The sequence below is a fragment of the Ornithorhynchus anatinus genome, chromosome 5 (genome assembly GCF_004115215.2).
Source record: "Ornithorhynchus anatinus isolate Pmale09 chromosome 5, mOrnAna1.pri.v4, whole genome shotgun sequence".
Taxonomy (NCBI): domain Eukaryota; kingdom Metazoa; phylum Chordata; class Mammalia; order Monotremata; family Ornithorhynchidae; genus Ornithorhynchus; species Ornithorhynchus anatinus.
In genome coordinates this window covers 40,862,869-40,886,847 of record NC_041732.1, presented here as the reverse complement: position 1 = coordinate 40,886,847, position 23,979 = coordinate 40,862,869, and the positions used below count along the sequence as shown (strand labels likewise).

The 23,979-nt window shown below is 41.9% G+C and overlaps 1 protein-coding gene across 3 annotated transcripts in view; it reads left to right on the top strand.

Annotated features, from left to right (window-relative positions):
* Positions 1 to 22,628, top strand: part of RNF170 (ring finger protein 170) — a 34,371-nt gene extending 11,743 nt beyond the window's left edge. The window contains exons 2-8 of one of the 3 annotated variants that reach the window (XM_029066110.2): positions 2,095 to 2,240; positions 3,384 to 3,527; positions 5,366 to 5,441; positions 8,827 to 8,935; positions 13,746 to 13,819; positions 20,418 to 20,528; positions 21,505 to 22,628. In XM_029066110.2, coding sequence (XP_028921943.1) covers positions 3,391 to 3,527; positions 5,366 to 5,441; positions 8,827 to 8,935; positions 13,746 to 13,819; positions 20,418 to 20,528; positions 21,505 to 21,774 — 777 coding nt within the window. In that variant the 5' untranslated portion in view covers positions 2,095 to 2,240; positions 3,384 to 3,390 and the 3' untranslated portion in view covers positions 21,775 to 22,628. Of the gene's footprint in view, positions 1 to 2,094; positions 2,241 to 3,383; positions 3,528 to 5,365; positions 5,442 to 8,826; positions 8,936 to 13,745; positions 13,820 to 20,417; positions 20,529 to 21,504 lie in introns of those variants that run through there. The other 2 variants (XM_029066109.2, XM_007664531.3) reach the window with 2 other exon arrangements.
* The last annotated feature ends 1,351 nt before the right edge of the window (positions 22,629 to 23,979 follow it).

The following is a 23,979-nucleotide window of genomic DNA, read 5'->3' as shown; positions in this document are numbered from 1 at the left end:
ACCCAGCGCTTAGAACAATGCTTGGTACATTGTGCATTTTTAACAAATGCCACAATTATTATTATCTTCTCTTTTAGCATATTTAATCTTAACAAACACCTTTTCCTAACTTTCTTGGAACCTCTCCCACTGCTATTTGAAAGATGTATGCAATTTATTCAGTGTTGGTTCTGTAATGTCATGGGGCCAGTAAGATCGACTGACGTCCCACTTCTCTTCGGAATCTTATCTTCTTCTTCTTCAAAAACTCTAAAAAATCTAACGATGGCATATTTGTCCCTATGGGAGCAAATGTTGTGAGTCTGAGGTTAAAGCAAGTGGAGAAATTAGGGGGATTTACTGTTCAAGGCCAACCAGAGGGATCTCTTTAACCTAGGCCTCCAGCTGGGCTAGAGAAGTAGCTTGGCTCAGTGGAAAGAGCCCGGGGTTGGGAGTCAGAGGTCAGGGGTTCAAATCCCGGCTCAGCCACTTGTCAGCTGTGTGACTTTGGGCAAATCACTGAACTTCTCTGTGCCTCAGTTACCCCATCTGTAAAATGTGGTTAAAGACTGTGAGCCCCATGTGGGACAACCTGATCACCTTGTATCTTCCCCAGCGCTTAGAACAGTGCTTTGCACATAGTAAGCGCTTAAATGCCATCATTATTATTAATATTGTCTCTAAAGCTCTTATCTGATAGCTTCCCTGGGTGGGCGGGGCCTGCAACAGAATAGTAGGGCTACATTTAGACTGGCCCATGTGCCCTCATTTCAGGCCACTTCCACCTAGAAAACGGTGCCATCAATCAATCATAAGTATTTATTAAGCTCTGTAAGCCGACCACCCTCCCAAGGGCTTGGGAGAGTACAGTGTGACAGAGTCGATAGACCCATTCCCTGTCCACAACGAGCAGGGAACATGGGTAATTCTGTTGTACTCTCCCAATTGCTTAGTAGAGTGCTCTGCACATACCAAGAGCTCAATAAATACGATTGATTGATTGATGAAAGAAACTCCCACGAGAGGGCATCCCTCTAAAGCCATCTTCCCGCAGAAACAAGTCTGTGTTGCGTACACATGGAGCTCGGTCCACCTGGAAATTGGAATCAGATGGGTTTTATGCTTCTACTTGTATAGCAGTGCTTAAGCTGAACTCTGTCCCAGGATTTTGACCCGCGTACAGTCTCCCACCTTACCTTGAGAAAAGTGTAAATATAACTATTTAGACTTCCTTTCCCAGCCATTCTCAAAAATCAAACTTTGGGAATGAAATTTTTTTTTAATCTTTAAAGCGTTTTCCTATATGAGCAAAAACTATTACACAGTATATCCACAGTCAGTTCAGTCAAGTAAAAAGCACTTTTTGCTTGTCTTCTGTATAGATTCTAAAAGCTATGGTCTGAAATCTAGTGAACTCAGACCTTAGTGAGGATATGTGAATTTTGTTAAACTGCAGGGTTTTTTAATTAAAAAAATAGGAAGTTTAAAATTTTTATGATGTCACAGTCCTAAGCCCTGCATCATTTTCTACCCCTTAATCACTTGATACTCATCCCACCCCCACAGCAACTTATATACATATCCTTATGCTTTCCCACTGTCCCTATCGGTAATTAATTTTAAAGTCCATCTCCCACTTTAGACTGTGAGCTTACTGTAGACAGTCAGTTGATCTAGCAACTCTACTGTATGGTTCATTTGCAAGTGCCTCTTATAATGCTCGAAACAGTGATCAATAGGAACCATTGATTGATATGCAAAAATAGTTTCAATTTAGTGCACATACTGTGGGAACCAAAGAACTGGACAGGAATCTTGGAGGCAGGGGCCATGTGTCTTATTTCAGTTTTGTGTTCTTAGATGTTAACACATTACTCTACACCTAGTAAGCAGTATAGAATGCAGATGGTCAGCAGAAGAAGGAGGCAGTGTTCATCAAATGTACTAATCACCTTTTCCCTTTTTCATGAGGTTTTGCCTGTGATTTGTCCTATTTGTTCAATTTTCTGTGTTAGAGTCCATATAGTCCTTATTGGGTTCAGTATGAGACTGAAGTGCAAGGAATGTTGACTGTGGGGTTGTGGGTTACTTGGACATTAAAAGTGTTTTCCTAAGTTTCAGTGACAGAGAGAAGGAAATGAGAATTTGTGGAAATTATTAGTTTGAGGGTTTGGAAGAACCATTTCCGGAGACAACTCTACTCTAAAACATCTAGCAATGGCATATTTGTCCCCGTGGGAGCAATTGTTGTGAGTCTGAGGGTAAGCCTTTTTGCCAGAAGCTTGGTGTTTGGAAAATTAAGGGAGACACACTGATCTTCAGGACTTGCCTGATGACCGTGATTTTTTTTTTCCTTTGCGAAATGGGGCATTAATGATTCTCACTTGTTTTTTGTTTTTGTGAGTATTGATAGAAGTATTTCAAATCACTTTAGATCTGCAAAGTACTTTAGAATTATTGCTGTAATTAGTCAAACCCCACAAATTCTATATAATCGTTGCTGCTCTTTAGAAGGAACCCCAGCTCATAGATTTATCTCTCTCCTGCTCTCATAATTACATCTCTCTCTCTCTATTTTAGGTTTGTCCCACTTTATTCATGCTAGTTCTCATTTGTCCCACTTCACAATAACGATGGTATTTATTAAGTGCTTACTATGGACCAAGCACTTTGTTAAGCACTGGGATAAATAAAGGATAATCAGATCAGACCCAACCCCTGTCCTAAACAGGGCTCATAGTCTAACTGAAAGAGAACTGGTATTCTATCGCCATTTTACAGATGAGGATACTGAAGCACAGGGAAATTAAGTGAATTGTCCAAGGTCACACAGTGGTGTTGCTGGGATTAGAACCCAGGTTTCCTGACTCCCCGGTCTCATGTTCTTTCCACTAGACCACACTGCCTCCCAAGCCTCCTCTAACGGCTTGTGTTCTTGGAAACTTTTCACCCCAACACCCTGTTTTCAAAACTCGTTCCCCCCTTTGATTCATCCCACTTGAGGAAAGTTCTAGGTAGCTCAATCAGACTTCTTGCAGTTCTTAGGATTTAGGTACTGTGATGGGGTGTCGGAACTAACTGTTTCTTACCCATTAGATTGTTAGCTCCTAGTGGACAGGAATAATGCCTTCTTCTAGTCTTTGCTCTGCCCTGAGAAGGCAATCAATAAATATTATTGATTAATTGGTAAAAGGGTTGGAATTCCATTAAGAAACAGGTTCAAAAGATAATGTGTTTAGCAAACATAAATATGGAGGGTGTAACATCGAAGGGAACACATCATTATTGAGGTCATCTGATGCTTCTTTTAAGATGTTAATTTTGAATTCTGCTGCAAAAAGGAAAATATAATGTCACTCAGTTGTGCCTTTCATGTCAAACTAATATCCATTTTCCGCTTTCAGACCTGGAATGGCCAGACATCAGGCCGAAGTTCAGAGTTTGAAACTGGACGATGATTCAGTCATAGAAGGAATAAGTGACCAAGTGCTTGTGGCAGTTGGGGTCAGTTTCATTTTCATTGCTGCACTGGTGTATATACTTGTAAGGTGAGCCTAATGGGGAGATGGTTTGATTGATGCACTTCTCAAGGATCATTTAAGTTTTTATCTGCTTCTAATTGTTAAACGGTAAATATCTAATGTCAAAATTAAAGTCACAATATAAGGCATTTTCGTGGACAAAGTTGAAATAAACTCTTCCACCATGAGTGTAGCCATGGTTTTTGGCAAACAGTGTGCCAGACCTATAATTGGAAACTTTCCTACTGTATTTTGAATGTGGTTTACAGCAATCCCCTCAACATCCCTGTGAGGTAGATAAGGGTATTCCCACCTTTATATGGCTAGAGGGATTGACAGAAAGAAATTTAATGATTTGGCTGGGACAATGGAAAATAGGATGAAAAAACACGTCGTTATTATTGTTTTTCCAGGTTGAGCCTGACTCTTTGGTCACTAATTCCCCTCCCATTGCATTGGGGAAAATGAATAGGAAACTACACAGACGTAAGTTCAGGAAGGAAAATGTGTGTCCACCTCATGCGTGGGCAAAGGGCATTTGCCCTCTCCTTATGCTGGTTGTGTCCCCGAGAGCAAACAGCACTGATCGGGAATTCTGCCATCAACCTGGCCACCCTGATCTGCTCCCTTCCAGCATCTCCTCCATTGGTATAGTTATATCAGGAGGATGCAGAGTAGGTAAACAGTACAGCTAGTACCATTTGTTAAGGTAAGGTGTGCTTCAAAAAAAAAAAATAAAAATGAAAGGATGAAGGGAGAAATTGCTCTCTTCTCTGTAGCTTCCCAGAATGTGGTGCTGTATCCTTGGAAGGCTTAGTTGGGAGAGTTAAGCACGGTATTACTCATAGAAATAATAATCCTGCTTCCTTCATAGTATACCTTCCAGCTGAAACTATGATTGAGATCATCCATTTCGCAGGTGAAGATACCAAGTGACCTTTTTTTCAAGATGAGAAAATGAAGACTTATTATAGATTCCCTTGTTGTAAACAGTTATTTTGCCCAGGAGATTAGATGGGCAGTGAAGTCCAAGTCAGTAGCGACATCAGGATGCTAGCTTTGGAGCCAGGATCTTGATACCCTGGCCTGTTACCCATTCTCACCCTCCGTTACCAGTCTGGACTGTAAAACCTGGTCAACATGTCCTTCTCCAACCCAGTCAGTTAGGCAAGTCACCTTTACTCCCTCTTGAGCCAAATTTGACTGAATAGAGTCCCGAGACTCTTTAGTTGAATAAACCACGAAACCCTTTGTCTTAGTGGACTTAGATTTTTCTGGGTTAGCCACTATCCCTGGTATTCTTAGATTTTTTTTTTCTTGTTGCTGTCTTTGTTTTAATTGGGATATATTAATGAACTAAATAATAGTTGTATTTTACTTTTTCTGGATTATTCTGGATTGATTTTAGCTTCAGTTCCTCTTCCCAAGCGAGAAAGTCGAGAAAGGTTAGAAGGATTACAAAAAGTGCAAATCCATAAAAGTGTTTGGAATTAAAGGAATTCGGTACTATGGTTGAGGTTTATAAACCTCCTAAGGAAAAAATTGATGTGTAATCTCCCTTTGTTAGACCTGAATTTACAACTGTGTGGTGCATCCAGAATCTGCTCTGATGTGTAAGTCCACTTATGTAGACTTGAACATCATTAGCCAGTAGGATAAGAATGATTAAGTGAATTAGTTGAGTTATCAGAAGGCTTCATCCAGTTACAGGCTTGAAAATCCTAAAAAGCCTGGTACTTTATTCAATTCAGAGGATGCCTGGCACATACCTAATGCTTCACCCCAATTTTCTACTTAGATCCTTACAGCGAGTTCATTCTTCTGCCAATGTTCTATGTTAAAAAGTTGATATTTTCACTTAACAGAAATGCACACCAGAACATACATCCAGAAAATCAAGAGCTAGTGAGAGTTCTTCGGGAACAACTTCAAACAGAACAGGTATCACCTACTTTAGAGATGTGCATCCTCGTTTAAAGAATGAATGTTGCTGCTGCACCCTAAAAATGTATCTAAGCTAACAAGTAACCCTTTGGAAATGAGGGATTTAGTTTTGGGGTTTTTTTTGGCCTTAAATATACCTATACTTTTTTGTGCAGGAAAGTGATCTATACTAAATTACCAAGTGTTCTGAGATTGTAATTTTTGCCTTGATTTTAATTAGTAGCTTTCATCGTCACTGTTATTTAGTAGAGAATACAATCCCTGTTTAATTTAACTCATGCAAAGACAGCATTACTTTGAAACAGCCAACAGTGGAGGTATGTTTTTAAAATAGAAACAAGATAGAAAGTTGTTCTTGGGAATTATGGAGTTGAAAGTGTAGATTTTTTTCCTCTTTTTAGCCGCTTGGAGGAGTTCGGTAAGAGGAGCTTGGCAGGAAGCTGGATAGGTTTTGCCCCCTTTCTTGCCTCAGTAGCCAGATCTCTGGGTTAGACTCTTACAATCACAAATTTAGTAGTTTTCAGAAGGTCAAGAAAAATCATGCCAGGCTTTCCTACTGAAAGTAGACAGGCAGACCCTTAAAATAAAGGGCCACTGTTCAATTCCAGGAATATTGGCTTAGGGACTGCTGAGGGAAATAGAAGATCCGTTGGATCTAGATCAGCCCCAGAAGTCTGCATCAATCCTAAGTTGTTCCTAGCCTGGAGGATATCCAGAAAGCTGGGCTGGATCCTTTACTGTACCTCCGCCTGCTTCAATCTCAACCAGTCATCCCAGGGTTGCCCTGAAAATGAACCAGCCTCTCAAAGTTTGGCGGGACAAGGGTGACGTTTGCCAGACTGGCTTCTCTCCCAAAGTATGAAATCTGGTGAAGAGGGAAAGAGGGCTAGTAAAATTACTACTGGCTGGCTGGGATGAATCGGGAAATGAGATCACGTGCGCTATCATAACCACAATTAATTGAGGGTCTGTATTTTGCACAAAACCCGTGGGATGTGGTTAAACTGGCCCTACCATCAAGAAATTTATTTTCCAAGTGGGGAGAAAAATACATAGGAAAATTGTAAACTTCAGATATAAATTTTAATTGTCAACTGTCAATTGATCAGTGGTATTTATTGAGCACTGTGTTCCAAGAACACTTCTGTTGTTTAAGGGAGCGCAACAGAATTGTAGACATGTTCCCTGCCCACAGGGAGCGGGCAATCTAGAGGACTCTATTATGTGATAGAGAAAATCGGGCTTTCCGATGATTTGTTTTGTAACCTCTATAGTTTGGCAGGTGCTTTTATTCAAGAGATTCGCATGCTAAATTACTTCAGTTACTATTAGCAAAGATTTTAATGCCAGCAGCATGCAGAGTGTTACCAAGCACAAGTTTTGACCACATTTGCTCTTGGACTTGAAATACGTGAGCTGGATTCTCCTCTCAAAGCTTAAACTTAGAGGTTTTAACCACAAGTTCAGTTGTACTAACCATTCCCACCGCAGCCCTAAAGGGAAATATTGAAAAGCAGATCAAATTTTTTTAATAGAACACCTGGGAAGAATGATATTCAAGTGTCAAAGGGTTTTTTTTACTATTTTTAATTTTCTTCAAATTGAGAAGTTATTGAATATATTCATTTGAATTTTTTTAAATGAAACTACTGCTGTTTTGGCCTTCTAAAGTGCATTTTTAACTGGAAATAATTTTTCAGCAATCTGAATAAGAGCTGTGGAAGGAGGGTTTTTGGGCAAATGTTATTGAACTCTGATTTGCTGTGCTATAATTCAATCCAATGCACAAAAAACATACAATGTCCATTCATTCATTTATTCAGTCGTATTTATTGAGCGCTTACTGTGTGCAGAGCACTGTACTAAGCGCTTGGAAAGTACAATTTGGCAGCAAATAGAGACAATCCCTAAGGTTCTGAACTAAACATGCTTGATATTTTTCACTTCTGCATTTGAAGTAGTCAGGGAATGTGTCATTTTGTTTTTCTGTACTTTCCAAGCACCTAGTATAGCACACTGCACCAAGTGGACACTCAGTAAATGCTACTACTTAATAAAAACCAAAAAAATTAAAAATTTGTCAGATGAACAGAAAATAACCCTAATGTCATTTATTTTACTTCAGTACCTTTTAGGGTTGAGTGTGCTTAGAAGGAATCAACTGTGTGCTATACATTTATTTGGAATGCTGATGTTATACACCGTTTGTGTGACCTAGTAATAGTGTATATTAAATGTGTGAGCCCGTTGTTGGGGAGGGATCGTCTCTATTTGTTGCCTAATTGTACTTTCCAAGCGCTTAGTTCAGTTCTCTGCACAGAGTAGGCACTCAATAAATACAATTGAATGAATGAATGAAGTGCTTATCGTCAATCAAATACTAGTATTTACTGAGTACTTAATATGTGAAGAGCACTCTTCTAAGCATTCAGAAGAGTACAGTGAAAGAGTTGGCAGACGTGCCCCCTGCCCACAGTGAGCTTCCAGTCTAGAGGGGGAGACGGGCAATAATATAAATAATTTATAATATATACTTTGAAGATATGTACATGAGTGCTGCAGGGTCGAGGGTAAAGTGAATTTCAGATACCCAGAGGTCAGAGATCCAAGTGCATAGATGATGCAGAAGAGAGAGGGAAGAGAGGGGAAGCCCTCCTGGGGGAGATGTGTGTGCAAAGTACTATATTAGGATCGGGAGGGTGGAATTCGACATAATCCCTGTTTGTCCAAGGCTTACAGAAGGGAAGATGAAATGGCATTATCTCAAAAGCCACATAAAAGACAAGTCTCAGAGTCCAGCCGGTTGGGTAGGAAAAGAGAAGTGAAGGAACCTCCCGTAGTTGCCCTCCAGGTCATCCGGAGAGAAGTCACAACCCAAATCTTCCCAACATCCTAAGATTAGTGGAGGTGCGCCCCTGCAATTTGAGTCCCTTGCACAGGGCAGTCTGGAGCAAAGCCCCAAGTTGGCACCAGGGAAGAGATGACAGGGATTGCTTGGTGGTGTTGGTTGGTAGAGTGGGAAGCTCAAGGTGAATGCTGCTTCTCTTTGAGTTCTTCAGGACCTCCCAGGGCAAGCTCCAGGATGGCATGCTGTGTGGGGGGCATATCCGTGGTGTTGACCCTTACAGTGGGTGGTCACGGAAGATGTTCCCACTGAGTAAATCCCTGACACCGCTGCAGGCACGGGTCAATTTTGGGAGTAAGGGTCTAGGATGGCACTGTGGGGGAATAGCAGGGGTGACCATTCGTGTTGTCCAGCTGTTTGGACCTCGAAACCAGGGTTTTGTGCTTTTTGCTAAACTTGATTAAACTTTCAATTAATGGAATATGTCTAATGCTTGTTTTCTCTCCCCCGCCCCCCACCTTCTCCCTGGCCCTTCAGGATGAGCCTGTTGTTATTCGGCAGCAGTTCTACACTGATATGTCCTGCCCAATCTGTTTACATCAAGCTTCTCTTCCAGTTGAAACAAACTGTGGACATCTTTTTTGTGGTAAGCTAATGAGCATATTACATTTATTGAAAATGTGTATTCAAGCTACGGCTCACAGTCCAGAGTCTTTTTTTTCCCCCCCTCTCAGTAATTGCTGGTTTTCAGGGTTATTGTGAGGGGGTACATTCCACCGTGATCATATGGAATGTAAACAGGGGTGGATCTTTCATTTGCTGATTGATTTCGAGGGACGGGGACTGTCCGTCGGACTTGGAGAAGGAGCGTGGCCTGGTGGAAAGAGCATGGGCCCGGGAGTCAGAGGACTTGGGTTCTAATCCTGGCTCCACCCTTTGCCTGTTCTGTGACCTTGGGGAAGTCATTTCACTTCTCTGGGCCTCAGTTACCTCATCAGTAAAATGGGGATTAAGACTGTGAGCCCTGTGTGGGACAGGTGCTATGTCCAATCTGATTATCTTGTATCTACCCCAACAAGAAGTACAGCGCCTGGTACATAGTGAGTGCCTAACAAATCCTATTTTTTAAAAAAGTCTTGATCATTACTAAAGGAGCGTAACTGCAGATTATTCAAATCTGGAACATAGTCTAATTTTCTTTTCAGTGATATTTATTGAGTGCTTACTGGGTGCAGAGCACGGTACTAAGTACTTGGGAGAGCACAATACAACAAAGTTGGTAGACGTGTTCCCTACCCACAATGAACTTACTGTCTAGAGGGGAAGATGTGTCTGACTAAATCCTCATTTCCTCTTCTCCCACTCCCTTCTGGATTGCCCTTGCATTTGGATTTGCTCCTTTTAGTCACCCCTCCCTCAGACTCACAGCTTTTAGGTACATAGTGTTCTCTCCCAAGCACTCAATACAGTGCTCTGCACACAATAAACGCTCAATAAATACAATTGGTTAAATAAATTATGGGTATAATTCTATAGGTGAATCAGTAGTGTGTAATATAATTCCCCAGTTTTGGGTTCTGCATTGTAAAATGGTCCTCATTATAGCCAGCAATAGAAATTGTGTAGATAAGTGAAATCCATTGAGAATCCAAATATCTTATTCTAGCCTTTAATTTCAACCTCCTCCCCCTCGAAATTTTTGCCAGACATTCAGCCTCACTGTGTTTTTTTTTTTTCCTGCCTCTGCCCACTCCCCGGTTGAGATGGTAACAAGCAATGAAATGGCCAAAAGTAGGTAGCAGAAATTTTAAAAAGAGAAGTAAAGTGTTAGTCACTATCAGCCCAGTTTATTTAAGAGTTAGCTACAAATTCCATTCTTGGGAGTCAAGATAGACACTTTTCCATCTTGCTTCTCAGCTCTTCATATTTTGTGCCTTTGGAGGCCAAAGATTAAGAAATTTATTTCCCAGTTTTTTCATTTTTATGTATATGTAACTTTCTGTGAATGTATCTCCAGTCCTATAGAATGTCAGCAATACACATCCACCAAATCAAAGTACAGCAATCTATGTATTAGTATATATAAATGCCAGTAGTTTCCCAGAAGTAAATGATCACTTTGTTCTGTTTCCGTAAGGTAGGTTAGGACTTTTAATAGTCCGTGGTTATGCTAGGTTCTATTTTGTCTGCAGCCATATCGAGCATATCAGCACTTTGTTTTATACAAAGCTTATTTGTTCTTTACAGCCCCATCCTATGGGCATGGAACCACTCTACATTTTAATAACAAGGACATTTGTGATACTAAAAAATTAAATGAGTTGGCCAGTGTATCACAGAAGGAATGTGCTAGAGCTGGATCCAAGTGGAGAATTGCTTATTGTTCAGCATGCACTCCTTGGTCTGAGGTTGCTTCTATCTGCTAAGCAAGTGATTTTCCCTTATACCACTAAATTGACTGGTGGTTTGATCTTGGAGTATTCATTTTCCATGTTTTTATTCTTTTGTCTGGAAATAAAGGATAGTACATAGTCTGGTTTGCAGGGATCTTGTGAGAATGTATTTCATTCTTTACTACAGATGTATTCTGTTTTTATCTAAAGCAGTGCTAGAAATCATGATACATATAATAATAGGTTAAAGTAATCTTAAACATTGTTTTATGTGATTCCTATCTTCAAAAGTTTCAAAGCACTTTAAAGATATTATCTCTTTAATAGTGCAGGCAAGGTATTATTTAGACAAGTCTTCACTAGAGAAAAAAGATGGTTCAATTTCAAAACACCCCCTTCTCGGCTTCTCCCCCCTCCCTTCTCCATGCCTTTCAGTCAGTTTCACAGCAGTTTACATTATCTCATTGTCTTTTTCCGGACTGGTTAAATGGCCTATGCTAAATATGCTAAATTCTGTGTTTTTTAAGTCAGCCTGTGGAGAGATCTAAAAGAAACTTTGTAATCAGGATTAGTGTAAAACAGTGTTGTAGATAAGTACAAAAATTTTCCCATCCATCCTCAGGACTCATTTTTAGTATTAACTAAGACACAGTAGAAAAGACTTCAATCAGTGAAGTTTGTTTCCAGTTCCAAAGCTTTTCTTTGTCTAAATGTGCAGGGAACAGCATTTTTGAGTGTATATTTTCTAAGAGAAATATTTGGTTTTGAACTATGTCTACATGGGACAAAACAATATATAGTTCCAAACGGCGACAGGAATTGCCTCTTGCAAACTCAGCTAGTGTGTTCAGAGCCATTCACCCCCAACCCTGCCTCAGAATCCATTTCAGAAAGTGTAACATTAGTGCACTCACTTGCTTACTTTTGGGCAGTTTCTTTACCCTGCCTTTGGATCTTACATTGTGCATTTCAGAAAGCCACTGAGAACTGTATTTTCCATAGATTCTTTCCCCCACTCCTCTCATTCTGATAACCCTCCTGTCAAAAGAGCTATTTGACTCTTCGAAGAACAAAGAAAGGGGGGAAAAACGAGTAGGTGGGATGAAAGAATGGAACTGCCGAGTAGGAGAAGTCTAAAAGGATCATCTCCTGTCATGGACAAAGTTGAGATGATGAGTAGCACCACAGATAAAGAAGTCCTCCTGGAGAAGAGGGAGGAAAAAAACCCAGCAAAACCCAAAGGGAAGCTGTCAAAAAAGCCTCCTGCTTTTGGATTTTATTTGAAACTTTAGACCCTAATTTTTCACAGCTGTACATAGGTGATTTTGTAGTGCAATAGAATAATTATATTTTAAATGTTGAAGTCATAAAACAGATGTGGTTTTTTTTGCAACATTTTCCATTCTAAGTGGAGAAGGGTCTCTTAAAAACAGGCAAGCAGCGTGGATCAGTGGAAAAAGTATGGGCTTGGGAGTTGGAGATCGTGGGTTCTGATCCCGGCTCCGTCACTTGTCAGCTGGGTGACTTTGGGCAAATCACTTCACTTCTCTTGGCCTCAGTGACCTCATCTGGAAAATGGGGATTAAGACTATGAGCCCCACATGGGACAACCTGATTACCTTGTATTTCCTCCAAGCGTTTAGAACAATGCTTGGCACATAGTAAGCGCTTAATAAATACAATTGTCACCATCAAGACTCCAGGCAATAGTGGAACAAACAGGAAGCATATTATTAATAAGTAATAAAAACTTTGGTTTTATTAAGCTCTGGGGAAGATACAATGCAATCAGGTCAGATACAGTTCCTGTACCACATGGTGCTAATAGTCTAAAGGGAAGGGAGAACAGGTATTTAATTCCCACCCTACAGGTGAAGAAATTTTGGGACAGAGAAGTTAAGTGATTTTTCCAAGATCAACCTGCAGTGAAGTGGCAGAGCTAGGACGGGAACCCAGGTCTTTTGACTCCCAGTAGACCACTCTGCTTCCAAGTCACCAAATTGATGTAATTTCATGGCTAAAGTAAACATGTTGGGATATTCTCATGTAGAGAATTTGCAGCTAATCCATGTAAATTAACTATGTCAAGACCAACAGTATTTATGAAGTACTTACTATGTGGGTAGAGAACCATACTGGGTATTAAATACCACTGATTGATTAGTTGATTTGGGGAACAGGTAGAAGTATATGATTCATAACCACAAGGAGTTTACAGTCCAGTGAGGGAAAGAGATAACAAAAATAACAAGCTTTTCAGAAAACTGAGCCACTTTTGCCCTGAAGCGGTCTGGCCCAAGACAAAGCAAAATAGGAAGATTGTTTTCTGATGGCTTCATCTTAACTCTCCAAATATAAGCCATAATAGTACAAGAAATAATAATGGAATATAATGGAGAAATGGGGTAAATGGGCATTGTGTCAAGAAAATTTTCTAGCAGCATGCTCAGAAAAATTATGGAATCTTTGTCATTTGGATCATTTAAAGTAGATCTGAAAAACATCGAGAACAGCACTGGTGTATGGCAGAACAGCTTAATACATTTGTGGTTTTATGAATATTCTCTGATCTAAGCATCATAATTGGAGCATGGCATAATAGAATTAATTTTATTCGTAGATTAGTAAAATTAGATGGGGGTATATGATCCACTCTGAGGATTTCCCCTGCCCTTTCAAATCTACCAGTCAATCAGTGGTATTTATTGAGTGCTCACTGGGTGGGGAGCATTGTACGTACAAAGGGCTTGGGAGATTACAGAACGGTAGAGTTGGTAGACATGTTCCCTGTCCACAAAGAGCTCACAGCTAGATGAAGCTTACAATCTGCCCCCTTGATACTCTTCATTCTGCCTATTTTTTGGATATTTCAGTAACCATATGCATCTCCATCAGGAAAAGGGAAGGGAAGAAAAACTAATCCACTCGTTTAGGTGCTTCTGTCTGAAAAATTGTTTTGTAAAGTATAAAAGACTCAAGAAAATAGTAGTCCAAGATTCAAAAATTAAATAAAGCTGAAATTGTCTAATCAAACTACTGGTTGTTAATGTTTGCTTCCCTCAGGTACCTGCATTATTGCATACTGGCGGTATGGTTCGTGGCTTGGAGCCATCAGTTGTCCAATCTGCAGACAAACGGTAATGTTGAATCATGAAGGATTTTTATGTAATTGCATGGTTAAGATATCTGCATATGAAATGTATATATCATGGCTGCATTTCCAAGACTTTGTGGGTTTATAGTAAGCTACTCCTTTTAATTATATTTTCTTTAGAAAAGGATCATATTATTGCCCAAGCACTCGCTTCAAAATTTCATCCACAAGGAAGTGGAATTGTCATGGAGATCACTGAAAAACGGCGCCCCAAAATTGTTAGAGGAAATCACTGTGACTGCACTAGTGGCCAGAAGCTCTGATTGCAGTACTTCTGAGGATTTTGTTCTTTTACCCGTCTTCTGGGCAACTGGGGAATGTGAACTACTTAATTAGGCTTAATATAATATTATTATTGTGGCACTTATGTGCCATACACTATACTAAGATTTGAGGTAGGTACACGATCACCAGGTCAGACACAGTCCCTGTCTCACATGGGGCTCACAGTCTAAGCTAACTATCCTCCCGTGATATCCATTTACATATATGTAACTACTGCAGACTCAAGAAGATTAAAATCTGAAAAGATTATTTTTCCTTTTTTTATAATTCTGTAACTCTATTAGAAAGTGGAAAGGAACTAAAGACACTGGGTATCTTAAAATGGCGATTGATCAAAAGAAAATGTTTTGGCTGTATCTAGGCCAAATCTGTGCTACATTGTTTGCCTAGGACGCACTTGCTTCCCATCGTCTTAAATGTGTTTTTCTTCGCTTTTGTTTTTGTTTGTTTGGGTAAAGACACTTCCAGTGAGGGAGGCAGTGGCTATCTCTGAAACTTAAATTGTCAGCATGTTTGGGAAAAAAAATGGGGAAGGAGACGAGACAGGAAACAGATGAGTACCCCTTTGACCTAAATCCTCTACAAAGTTAGAGTTGATAGTGAGGAGCGATGGGGAAACATTTAAAGGCATGACATAAGACAGAACGAAACCAAAACCCGACACCACGATAAACACTGATTTTGGACTGTCACGTTTAAGAGAGAGAGGATTCTTAGTAAGTTCCATAACCCTCATCAGACTACCTTTCTGGAACAGGCTTGGCCTGAATTTTCTCCAAGCCAGGCCACAGGATGCTTCTTCCCAGGGCCAGGGCTGCCAAAGCCCAAAACCATAATTAATCAGTGGTGTTAATTTAGCGCTTCACTGTGCAGAGTACTACACTGAGTGCTTGGAAGAACGTATCAGCTACCCACAATGAGCTTATTAGCATTTAAACCTGCTTTGGAGCAGCCTGCTCCCTAGAAACCAGCCCAAAAGCTAGCAGTGTTCCCTGCAGGAACGACTGGGGGATTTGGATGTTTATTTCCTCCTTTCCTGCTCTTCCACTTTTTTCGGTCTCATGTTCGTATTGTTCTCTTTTAGATTACAGCTTCCTAGAGTTAGAAGGAATCTTAGTCATCTGGTGAAGCTCCCCCTGCCGCCAAGGGACTTGTTCACCTCTCTCAGCCTGTACTAGTGTTTCATCACCCTTAGAGTCAGAAAGTTGTTTTAGGCTCACCAGACTAGCGATTGCCAAAATGAAAGTCATTCCTCCTTGTCTGATACTCCGTAGTCACGAAATAGTGTCCTCCTTATAGAGAAAGTGGGAAGGGAGGAAGAGGAAGAGGACGGGAAGAGGAGGAGAAGCCGGGAAGGGGAGGGATTGATTACAATCCATACTCTAACTGGCCTACCCTGGAATGATTCTTTCTGCATCAGCCTCATCACTGGCCTCATCTGTTTCAGCAATTATATTTATTGAGCGCTTACTGTGTGCAGAGTACTAATCCCTTGAGAGAATATAGTATAACAGAGTTGGTAGACAGGTTCCCTGCCCATAGTGAGCTTACAGTCTAGAGGGGGAGCCAGACATTAATATAATAAATTAGATATGTACATAATAATAATGGTGGTATTTGTTAAGCACTTAGTATGTGCAAAGCACTCTTCTAAACGCTGGGTGGATATAAGGTGATCAGGTTGTCTCACGTGAGGCTCACAGTTTTAATCCCCATTTTACAGATGAGGTAACTGAGGCACAGAGAAGTGAAGTGACTTGCCCAAAGTCATGCAGCTGGCAAGCAGCGGAGCAGGTATTAGAGCCCATGACCCCTGACTCCCAAGCCCGGGCTCTTTCCACTGAGCCACGCTACATAAACACTGGGACTGAGGTGGGGTGAACTAAGAGGGCAATCCAAGTGCAAGGGCGACACAGAAGAGAGTGGGATAAATTCATTCATTCATTCAATAGTATTTATTGAGCGCTTACTATGTGCAGAGCACTGTACTAAGCGCTTGGGATGAACAAGTCGGCAACAGATAGGGACAGTCCCTGCCGTTTGACGGGCTTACAGTCTAATCGGGGGAGACGGACAGACGAGAACAATGGCAATAAACAGAGTCGAGGGGAAGAACATCTCGTAAAAACAATGGCAACTAAATAGAATCAAGGCGATGTACAATTCATTAACAAAATAAATAGGGTAACGAAAATATATACAGTTGAGCGGACGAGTACAGTGCTGTGGGGAGGGGAAGGGAGAGGTGGAGGAGCTGCGGAGAGGTAAAGGGGGGATGGCAGAGGGAGTAGAGGGAGAAGGGAGCTCAGTCTGGGAAGACCTCTTGGAGGAGGTGAGTTTTAAGTAGGGTTTTGAAGAGGGGAAGAGAATCAGTTTGGCGGAGGTGAGGAGGGAGGGCGTTCCAGGACCGCGGGAGGACGTGACCCAGGGGTCGACGGCGGGATAGGCGAGACCGAAGGACGTTGAGGAGGTGGGCGGCAGAGGAGCGGAGCGTGCGGGGTGGGCGGTAGAAAGAGAGAAGGGAGGAGAGGTAGGAAGGGGCAAGGTGATGGAGAGCCTCGAAGCCTAGAGTGAGGAGTTTTTGTTTGGAGCGGAGGTTGATAGGCAACCACTGGAGTTGTTTAAGAAGGGGAGTGACATGCCCAGATCGAAGAATAGACCGGAGGGGGGCGAGAGAGGAGGAAGGGAGGTCAGAGAGAAGGCTGACACAGTAGTCTAGCCGGGATATAACGAGAGCCTGTAGCAGTAAGGTAGCCGTTTGGGTGGAGAGGAAAGGGCGGATCTTGGCGATATTGTAGAGGTGAAACCGGCAGGTCTTGGTAACGGATAGGATGTGTGGGGTGAACGAGAGAGACGAGTCAAGGATGACACCGAGATTGCGGGCCCGAGAGACGGGAAGGATGGTCGTGCCATCAACGGTGATAGAGAAGTCCGGGAGAGGACCGGGTTTGGGAGGGAAGATGAGGAGCTCAGTCTCGCTCATGTTGAGTTTTAGGTGGCGGGCCGACATCCAGGTGGAGACGTCCTGGAGGCAGGAGGAGATGCGAGCCTGAAGGGAGGGGGAGAGGACAGGGGCGGAGTTGTAGATCTGCGTGTCATCTGCGTAGAGATGGTAGTCAAAGCCGTGAGAGCGAATGAGTTCACCGAGGGAGTGAGTGTAAATGGAGAACTGAAACGAGGGTTTAGTTGGGAAAGAAGTCTTGGAGGAGATGTGCTTTTAATAAGGCTTTAAAGGTGGGAAGGTCACCATCCCTCGGATATGAAGCAGGGAAGGGCGTTCCAGGCCAGAGGCAGGATGTGGGCAAGAGGTCAGCGGGGAGACGGCTGAGATCGCGGTACAGTGACTAGGTTAGCATTAGAGGAACGAAGTGCGCAGGCTGGATTGTAGTAGGAAGTCAGTGAATCAGCCATAATAATGATGGCATTTGTTAAGGGCTTACTAAGTGCTGAGGGGGGATACGTGGTTGTCCCACATGGGGTTCACAGTCTTAATCCCCCTTTTGCAGATGAGGTATCTGAGGCACAGAGTGGTCAAGTGACTTGCCCAAAGTCACACAGCTGACAAGTGGCGGAGCTGGGATTAGAACCCATAACCTCTGACTCCCAAGCCCGGCCTCTTTCCACTGAGCCACGGTGGGCCAGACTAGGAGGTACATGCTGAGTAGCTTGCCCCAAGAGTTTCAAACTGGGAGGAACTAAATCTACCTCTTTATATTTTCAGAAGTCCTTCTACAATATGGGTGCATGTGAAAAAGGGGAAAAATAGCCTTGAGTACATCCATTTGATTGGTCAGAGACTTCCAGCCTCTGCAGCCGTCTCTTTTCAAATGCACATGACAAGGTCAAAAAGCCTTTTCAACCAGTAGTATCCCACACTCCACCTACTCATTTCATATTCATTCAGCCAGTTGTATTTGTTGAGCACTTACTGTGTGCAGAACACTGTACTAAGTGCTTAGAATGTAACCAACTTAATTTTTCATTTAAATAAAAGGGGTCTCCATAGTTTATCCTTACTCCTCCCTTCCCTGGGTATTATTTTACTTTCAAATGTCACCCACCACTCTCTCACATTCACTTCTCCCTTCAAACAGAGGGGGAAAAATGAAAATCTACCCCCTCTCTGGGCAGCTGATGGGTGACATAAGGCAGGCAAGAGCTAAACTGGATAAACCTGCCAACATCCACCCATCCTCCCCCTTCTGGGATCTGTCAGCTCTGCCAACCAAAGGCAGTAAGACCTGCATCAATTAAAGTCCCAGATTGCCACCTGCCCCTCCTTCCAGACCTACTAATAGGTGGCAAAAGGGAATTTTAAAGCATTGGTCTTCCTATGTAAATTTGAAGCTGGCCAGAGGGGAGAAGAGATTTGCAATTGTTCATTCATTCAGTCATTCAGTCATATTTCTTGAGCGCTTACTGTGTGCAAAGCACTGTACTTGGGAGAGAACACTATAACAATAAACAGACACATTCCCTGCACACATTGAGCTCATAGTCTAGAGGGGGAGACAGACTATAATATATATACATGAACAACAGATATATACATAAGTGCTGTGGGCTGGGAGTGGGGCATTAATGAAAGGAGCGAGTCAGGGTGGTGCAGAAGGGAGTGGGAGAAGAGGAGGGAATAATCAGGGAAGCCGTTCTTGGAGGAGATGTGCCTTCAATAAGGCTTTGAAGTGAAGGAGAGCAATTGTCGATTTCTTGCCAAGCATTTCCAACCAAGATAATTGGTTACCAAGACCTTGTGGATATAAAGAGGAGCTATATGCACCGAAAAACAAATGGCTAGAGGGTCAATGTCGGGACCCAGGGTGGCTTTGCAACGGTAGAGTGTGTGCTTGAGACTCATGCTGCAAAGTCAGAGTCCTGGTGATAGAACTCAACTGTGGATAGGGAGTTTAGCTGACCAGGGCCCACCAAACCAGGGTGCCTCCGAGGGAGGTAAGCTGGCCCAACTCCGTGTCCCGCCCGAATCCGGTCTCCACCGTGGACCACGGTTTCTCTAAGCCTTCCTTCCACTGTATTATCTCAGGCGATCGATCGGAAATATTTATTGGATGCTTACTATTGGTAGAACTAAGAGTTTGGGAGAGTTCAGTAGAGGTAGGCCTTTCCCTACCCCCAACGGGCATACAATCTAAATAGTATTAATAATGTTGGTATTTGTTAAGCGCTTACTATGTGCAGAGCACTGTTCTAAGCGCTGGGGTAGATACAGGGTAATCAGGTTGTCCCACGTGAGGCTCACAATCTTAATTCCCATTTTACAGATGAGGTAACTGAGGCACAGAGAAGTTAAGTGACCTGCCCACAGTCACACAGCTGACAAGTGGCAGAGCCGGGATTTGAACCCATGATCTCTGACTCCCAAGCCCGTGCTCTTTCCACTGAGCCATGCTGCAATCTAGCAGGGGAGGCCGACACTAAAGTTACAGGTAGGGGAAGAAACCAAGTATAAAAATATGAAAATAAGTGCTGAGATTATACGATTTGGGATGAGTACCTAAGTGCTTAAGAGCTAAGGACACAAGTGCAGAGGCTATGCAGTAGGAAGGGAAATAGGCTGAGAATGACAAAGATTAGTTAAGGAAGGCTTTCTGGAGGTGTGATGCAGAAGGGCTGTAAAAGAGCTATTGTGCTCTCCTAAACATTTAGTACAGTGCTCTACGTAGAGTAAGTGCTCAGTAAATTCTGTTGGTTTACTGGCTGGGAGACTAGAGGTCTGCAGATGTGAAGGGGGAGGGAGCTCCAGCAGGAGAGGAGTAGCGTGGCCTAGTGAGCACGGGCCAGGGGTCAGAGAATCTGGGCTCTAAATAGGCTCTGACCCTTGTATGCTGTGTGACCTAGGCCAAGTCACTTTTACCTCTCTGTGCCTTAGTTACCTCATCTGTAAAATGGGGATTAAGTCGGTGAGCCAGTGTCCAACTCCAACACTTACTACAGTGCCCTCCTCAATGTATTGTGGACCTCATTCATGGATTTCTATAAATAAATTCTCCTGAATTTAGTAGTATTTTATGTAAGCTTCTCAAGGGCACAGATCATGTGCACCAACCCTTGTATTCTCCCAAGTGCATAGGACAGTGCTCTGCACACAGTATCTCCTCTATAAATACCTACTAACTCCCTGAGGTAACAAATACCACAAGCTTAGTGCGCACTATTTGAAGAATCTCTTTATGCCGTTCTCGAACCTACAAATAAGTTAGAGAAAGCTGTCAGTGTGTTTATTTCTCCAGCCCCCTTTTATTTAAGGAGGCCTATAAAAATGTTTCCGCTGTTTGCAGGTAACTTTACTCTTACCACTGTTTGGTGAAGTTAGTCAGCCTCAGGATGGGGCACAGCTGCATCAAGATATTAACGACTACAACCGAAGATTCTCAGGGCAACCCAGATCTGTAAGTCCAAAAAACCCCACATTTTGAGATTAAAAGGATACAGTGCTTTTATTTTGTAAAGAATCTTTTTCACTATAGAAGGTGCTCTGTGATTAGTAGTTGCCCCTTAAAGCATGCTTCCAGTACCTGTTATGTATAAAACACGATGAAAGAATTAGGGGGCTTCCTTGGACGACGCACATCTGTCCGAATAGGACATGATGCGGTGTCGGTCAAGCCATGAGTAGTAATTATAACGCAAGCTTTCCGTATTGAAGGGTTTATCAGGAAACCCACCCTTATGTAATGGAACCGACTGAATCCACAGCTTGTGCATCTTAAATTCCTCGGCAGTTGTTTCCTCCTCCTTCTTTGGTAAATCACCACCCCACCTACCAGACCAAAAGGATTCTTGAAGACTGCTTTTCTCATAAGAGTCAGAAGACCCCCAAGATATATCTTAAAAGAAATAGCTATTTTAAAAAAAGATTCTAAGTGCAGGGGAAGTCTCTTCATTTGTCAGAGGTGGTGTGTGTGGCACTCCTTACTCACTGTGTATTGCCACTCTTTTCTTATCGAGTTCTAGAACTTTTAGGCCTCTCCCTGGGCTCCTACCCCAGGAGTTTTCCTTTAGCTTTCTGAATTCTGAGGATTTAACCTGTGAAGCTCTAGAGTAGCTCTTGGAAAAGTTGACCCACTGCAGCTAAAAGACCTCGATCAGTCGGCAAATAGGTCAGCTAGCTTAGCTCAGTTTAGCTGTTGAAGTATTTCAGTGACTTTTTACTTTACACTTTTGCTTACCCTTTTTACTTTTTGAAGGAAATTTTCTTTCAATTTTAATTACTATGAAATGTGGACATTCATGCACACTTCAAAACACTGTACAGTGGGAAGTTAAGTGTGGTAGTAGAAACCTTACTATAAATCAACAAATGCATATTTTATATCACTAACAACTGCACCCAAATAACATATTTGTGTTTTTGTTCCCTCCCAGATTATGGAAAGACTGATGGATCTCCCCACTTTACTGAGGCATGCTTTCAGGGAAATGTTTTCAGTTGGAGGTCTTTTCTGGATGTTCCGAATAAGGATACTGTTGTGTTTACTGGGAGCTTTTTTCTATTTAGTTTCCCCTCTGGATTTTCTTCCCGAAGCCTTGTTTGGAATTCTGGGATTTCTAGATGATTTCTTTGTCATCTTTCTGCTGCTTATTTACATCTCTATCATGTATCGAGAGGTAATAACGCAAAGGCTTGACAGATGAATTTTTTTAAAAGAGGATGAATAAGATGCTTGACTATTTTATACAGATGCACAGCAAAAGAATCCATGGCATAACAAAGCACTTGAATATCGTTTTACAGTTTCACAAACATGAAAATTTGACATCTAAGCAGCTAGTAATATGTAACTGGAATCATAATCATGTTGCAGATTCTAATTCTAAAATTATATTCACAACTGCGACTATAAACACATGTTCAGTGAGTATATGTAAACTAACACCAGCTGAAAAAAAACCCTCATCTAATTAAGGGACTAAGTAAAAGGGATGCTTCGATAATATCTTGACCATGTGCCCTTCTGAAATGGTGAAATATAGAAAGATATTAAATGAGAAATGTCGCACCTCTTCCATTTTGGAAGTTTCAATAATGAAGTGTAATTGTTAAAATATTTTTGTTACAGTAAAATTTCATGTTGTATAAATTTGGAAGGTCACGGTTTCTTTCGGTATTAACCTACAGCTTGTATATGGAGGATAATTTTTGCTTTTCCATTCAAATATTATTTTGCATCAGGTAAATGGGAGGATGAAATCAAAACGCTCTAGGAAATTCACTTGGTTTACACAAGAAAATTATTAATTGTAAATATAATTTCAAACATTGCATTCTTTACACTGTCAGTCTGATTTTCTCAGAAGACTGCCATTTAAAGATAAAAAATGTAGGTACCAGCCAGATTATTATGGGTGAAATGGTTATACCAAAATTTAAACAGGAATCTTGTTTTCCAGATCGTGGACAGAAGTATTTTTACAAATCTTTTAGCTTTTGTGGAAATTCTTTTTGGCAAATTTCCCAGCACATCTAAATAATCAGTCAATCCATTAATCAATCAGTGATACTTACTGAGTACCTTCTTTTGCTGAATTCTGTATTAGGCTCTTGGGAGAGAACAAAACAATTGAGTTAACTTAGGCATACGTTAATTTACCTGAATACAGAAATTCAGTGTTACGTGAGGAGGAGTGCATCTTTTTTTATATCAGAGAGCAAAAGAGAGTTCCGTATTAATTTGGCTTGATTGATAACATGCGTTGGCTATTGGCCATTCATTCATTCAATCATATTTATTGAGTGCTTACTGTGTGCAGAGCACTGTACTAAGTGCTTGGAAAGTGCAGTTCGGCAACAGACGAGAAGGTAGCCCTCTAGCTTCTGCCCAGAGCTGCCCACTGCCTCTTCTGGGTTGCTGTTGCTCCTAGGTTCACGACTGTAGGTCCAGGTCCCCTTACCACTTTCTTGTTGACCTCAACCCTGCTTGCAAGGTAGATATCATGAGGGGTAAGGGACTCCAAGCGTGGGTCTGAACCTGGGGAGAGGCAGCTGAACCGTGGCCAGGGCTTCTCTGGCCGCTTAACAAGTACCACTGCCTTTCCCCCAAATCCTCCTCTCCTCTCTCCCCTAGCATATCAGCACAGCAATTAAAAAAGGTAGCCGAGAATGCTCTCTAGTCCACCAACAATCAACAATAAAGGGATTTGAGTGCTTATGGTGTGCAGAGCACTGTGCTGAGCGCTTGGGAGAATACAGTGTAGCGGAGTGGGTAGACATGTTCCCTGCCCACCAGGAGCTGTGAAACCTTCAGACTAGAAAAGCGGTTGCCCTCGCTTTGGATCTAAAGACTAGAATAACACACAGGACTAACAAGAAATGAATCTGTACATCTCTTGGTCAGTGTTAATGTTGGTATTTGTTAATAATCATGTTGGTATTTGTTAAGTGGTTACTATGTGCTGAGCACTGTTCTAAGCACTAGGGTAGATACAGGGTAATCAGGTTGCCCCACGTGAGGCTCACAGTCTTAATCCCCATTTTACAGGTAAGGTCACTGAGGCACCGAGAAGCAAAGTGACTTACCCAAAGTCACCCAGCTGACGGGTGGCGGATCTGGGATTAGAACCCATGACCTCTGACTCCTAAAACCGTGCTCTTTCCACGGAGCCACGCTGCTTCATAACCTATTACCTCATAGGTTATATGAAGTATTACCTCATAGCCATAAAAAGGCCTAGTAAACAATTGACCTCTCTATGTTATTTCAGGATATGTAAGGAATTTAGGTAGTTTCTGTTCCCTTTCCAGGAATAAAATAAAGCTGTTGAAGGTAAAAGAATCTTAAGGATGGTAGAATCTTCCAAAATCTATTTTCCCACACCCTTTTAATGACTTTTTACCGAAAG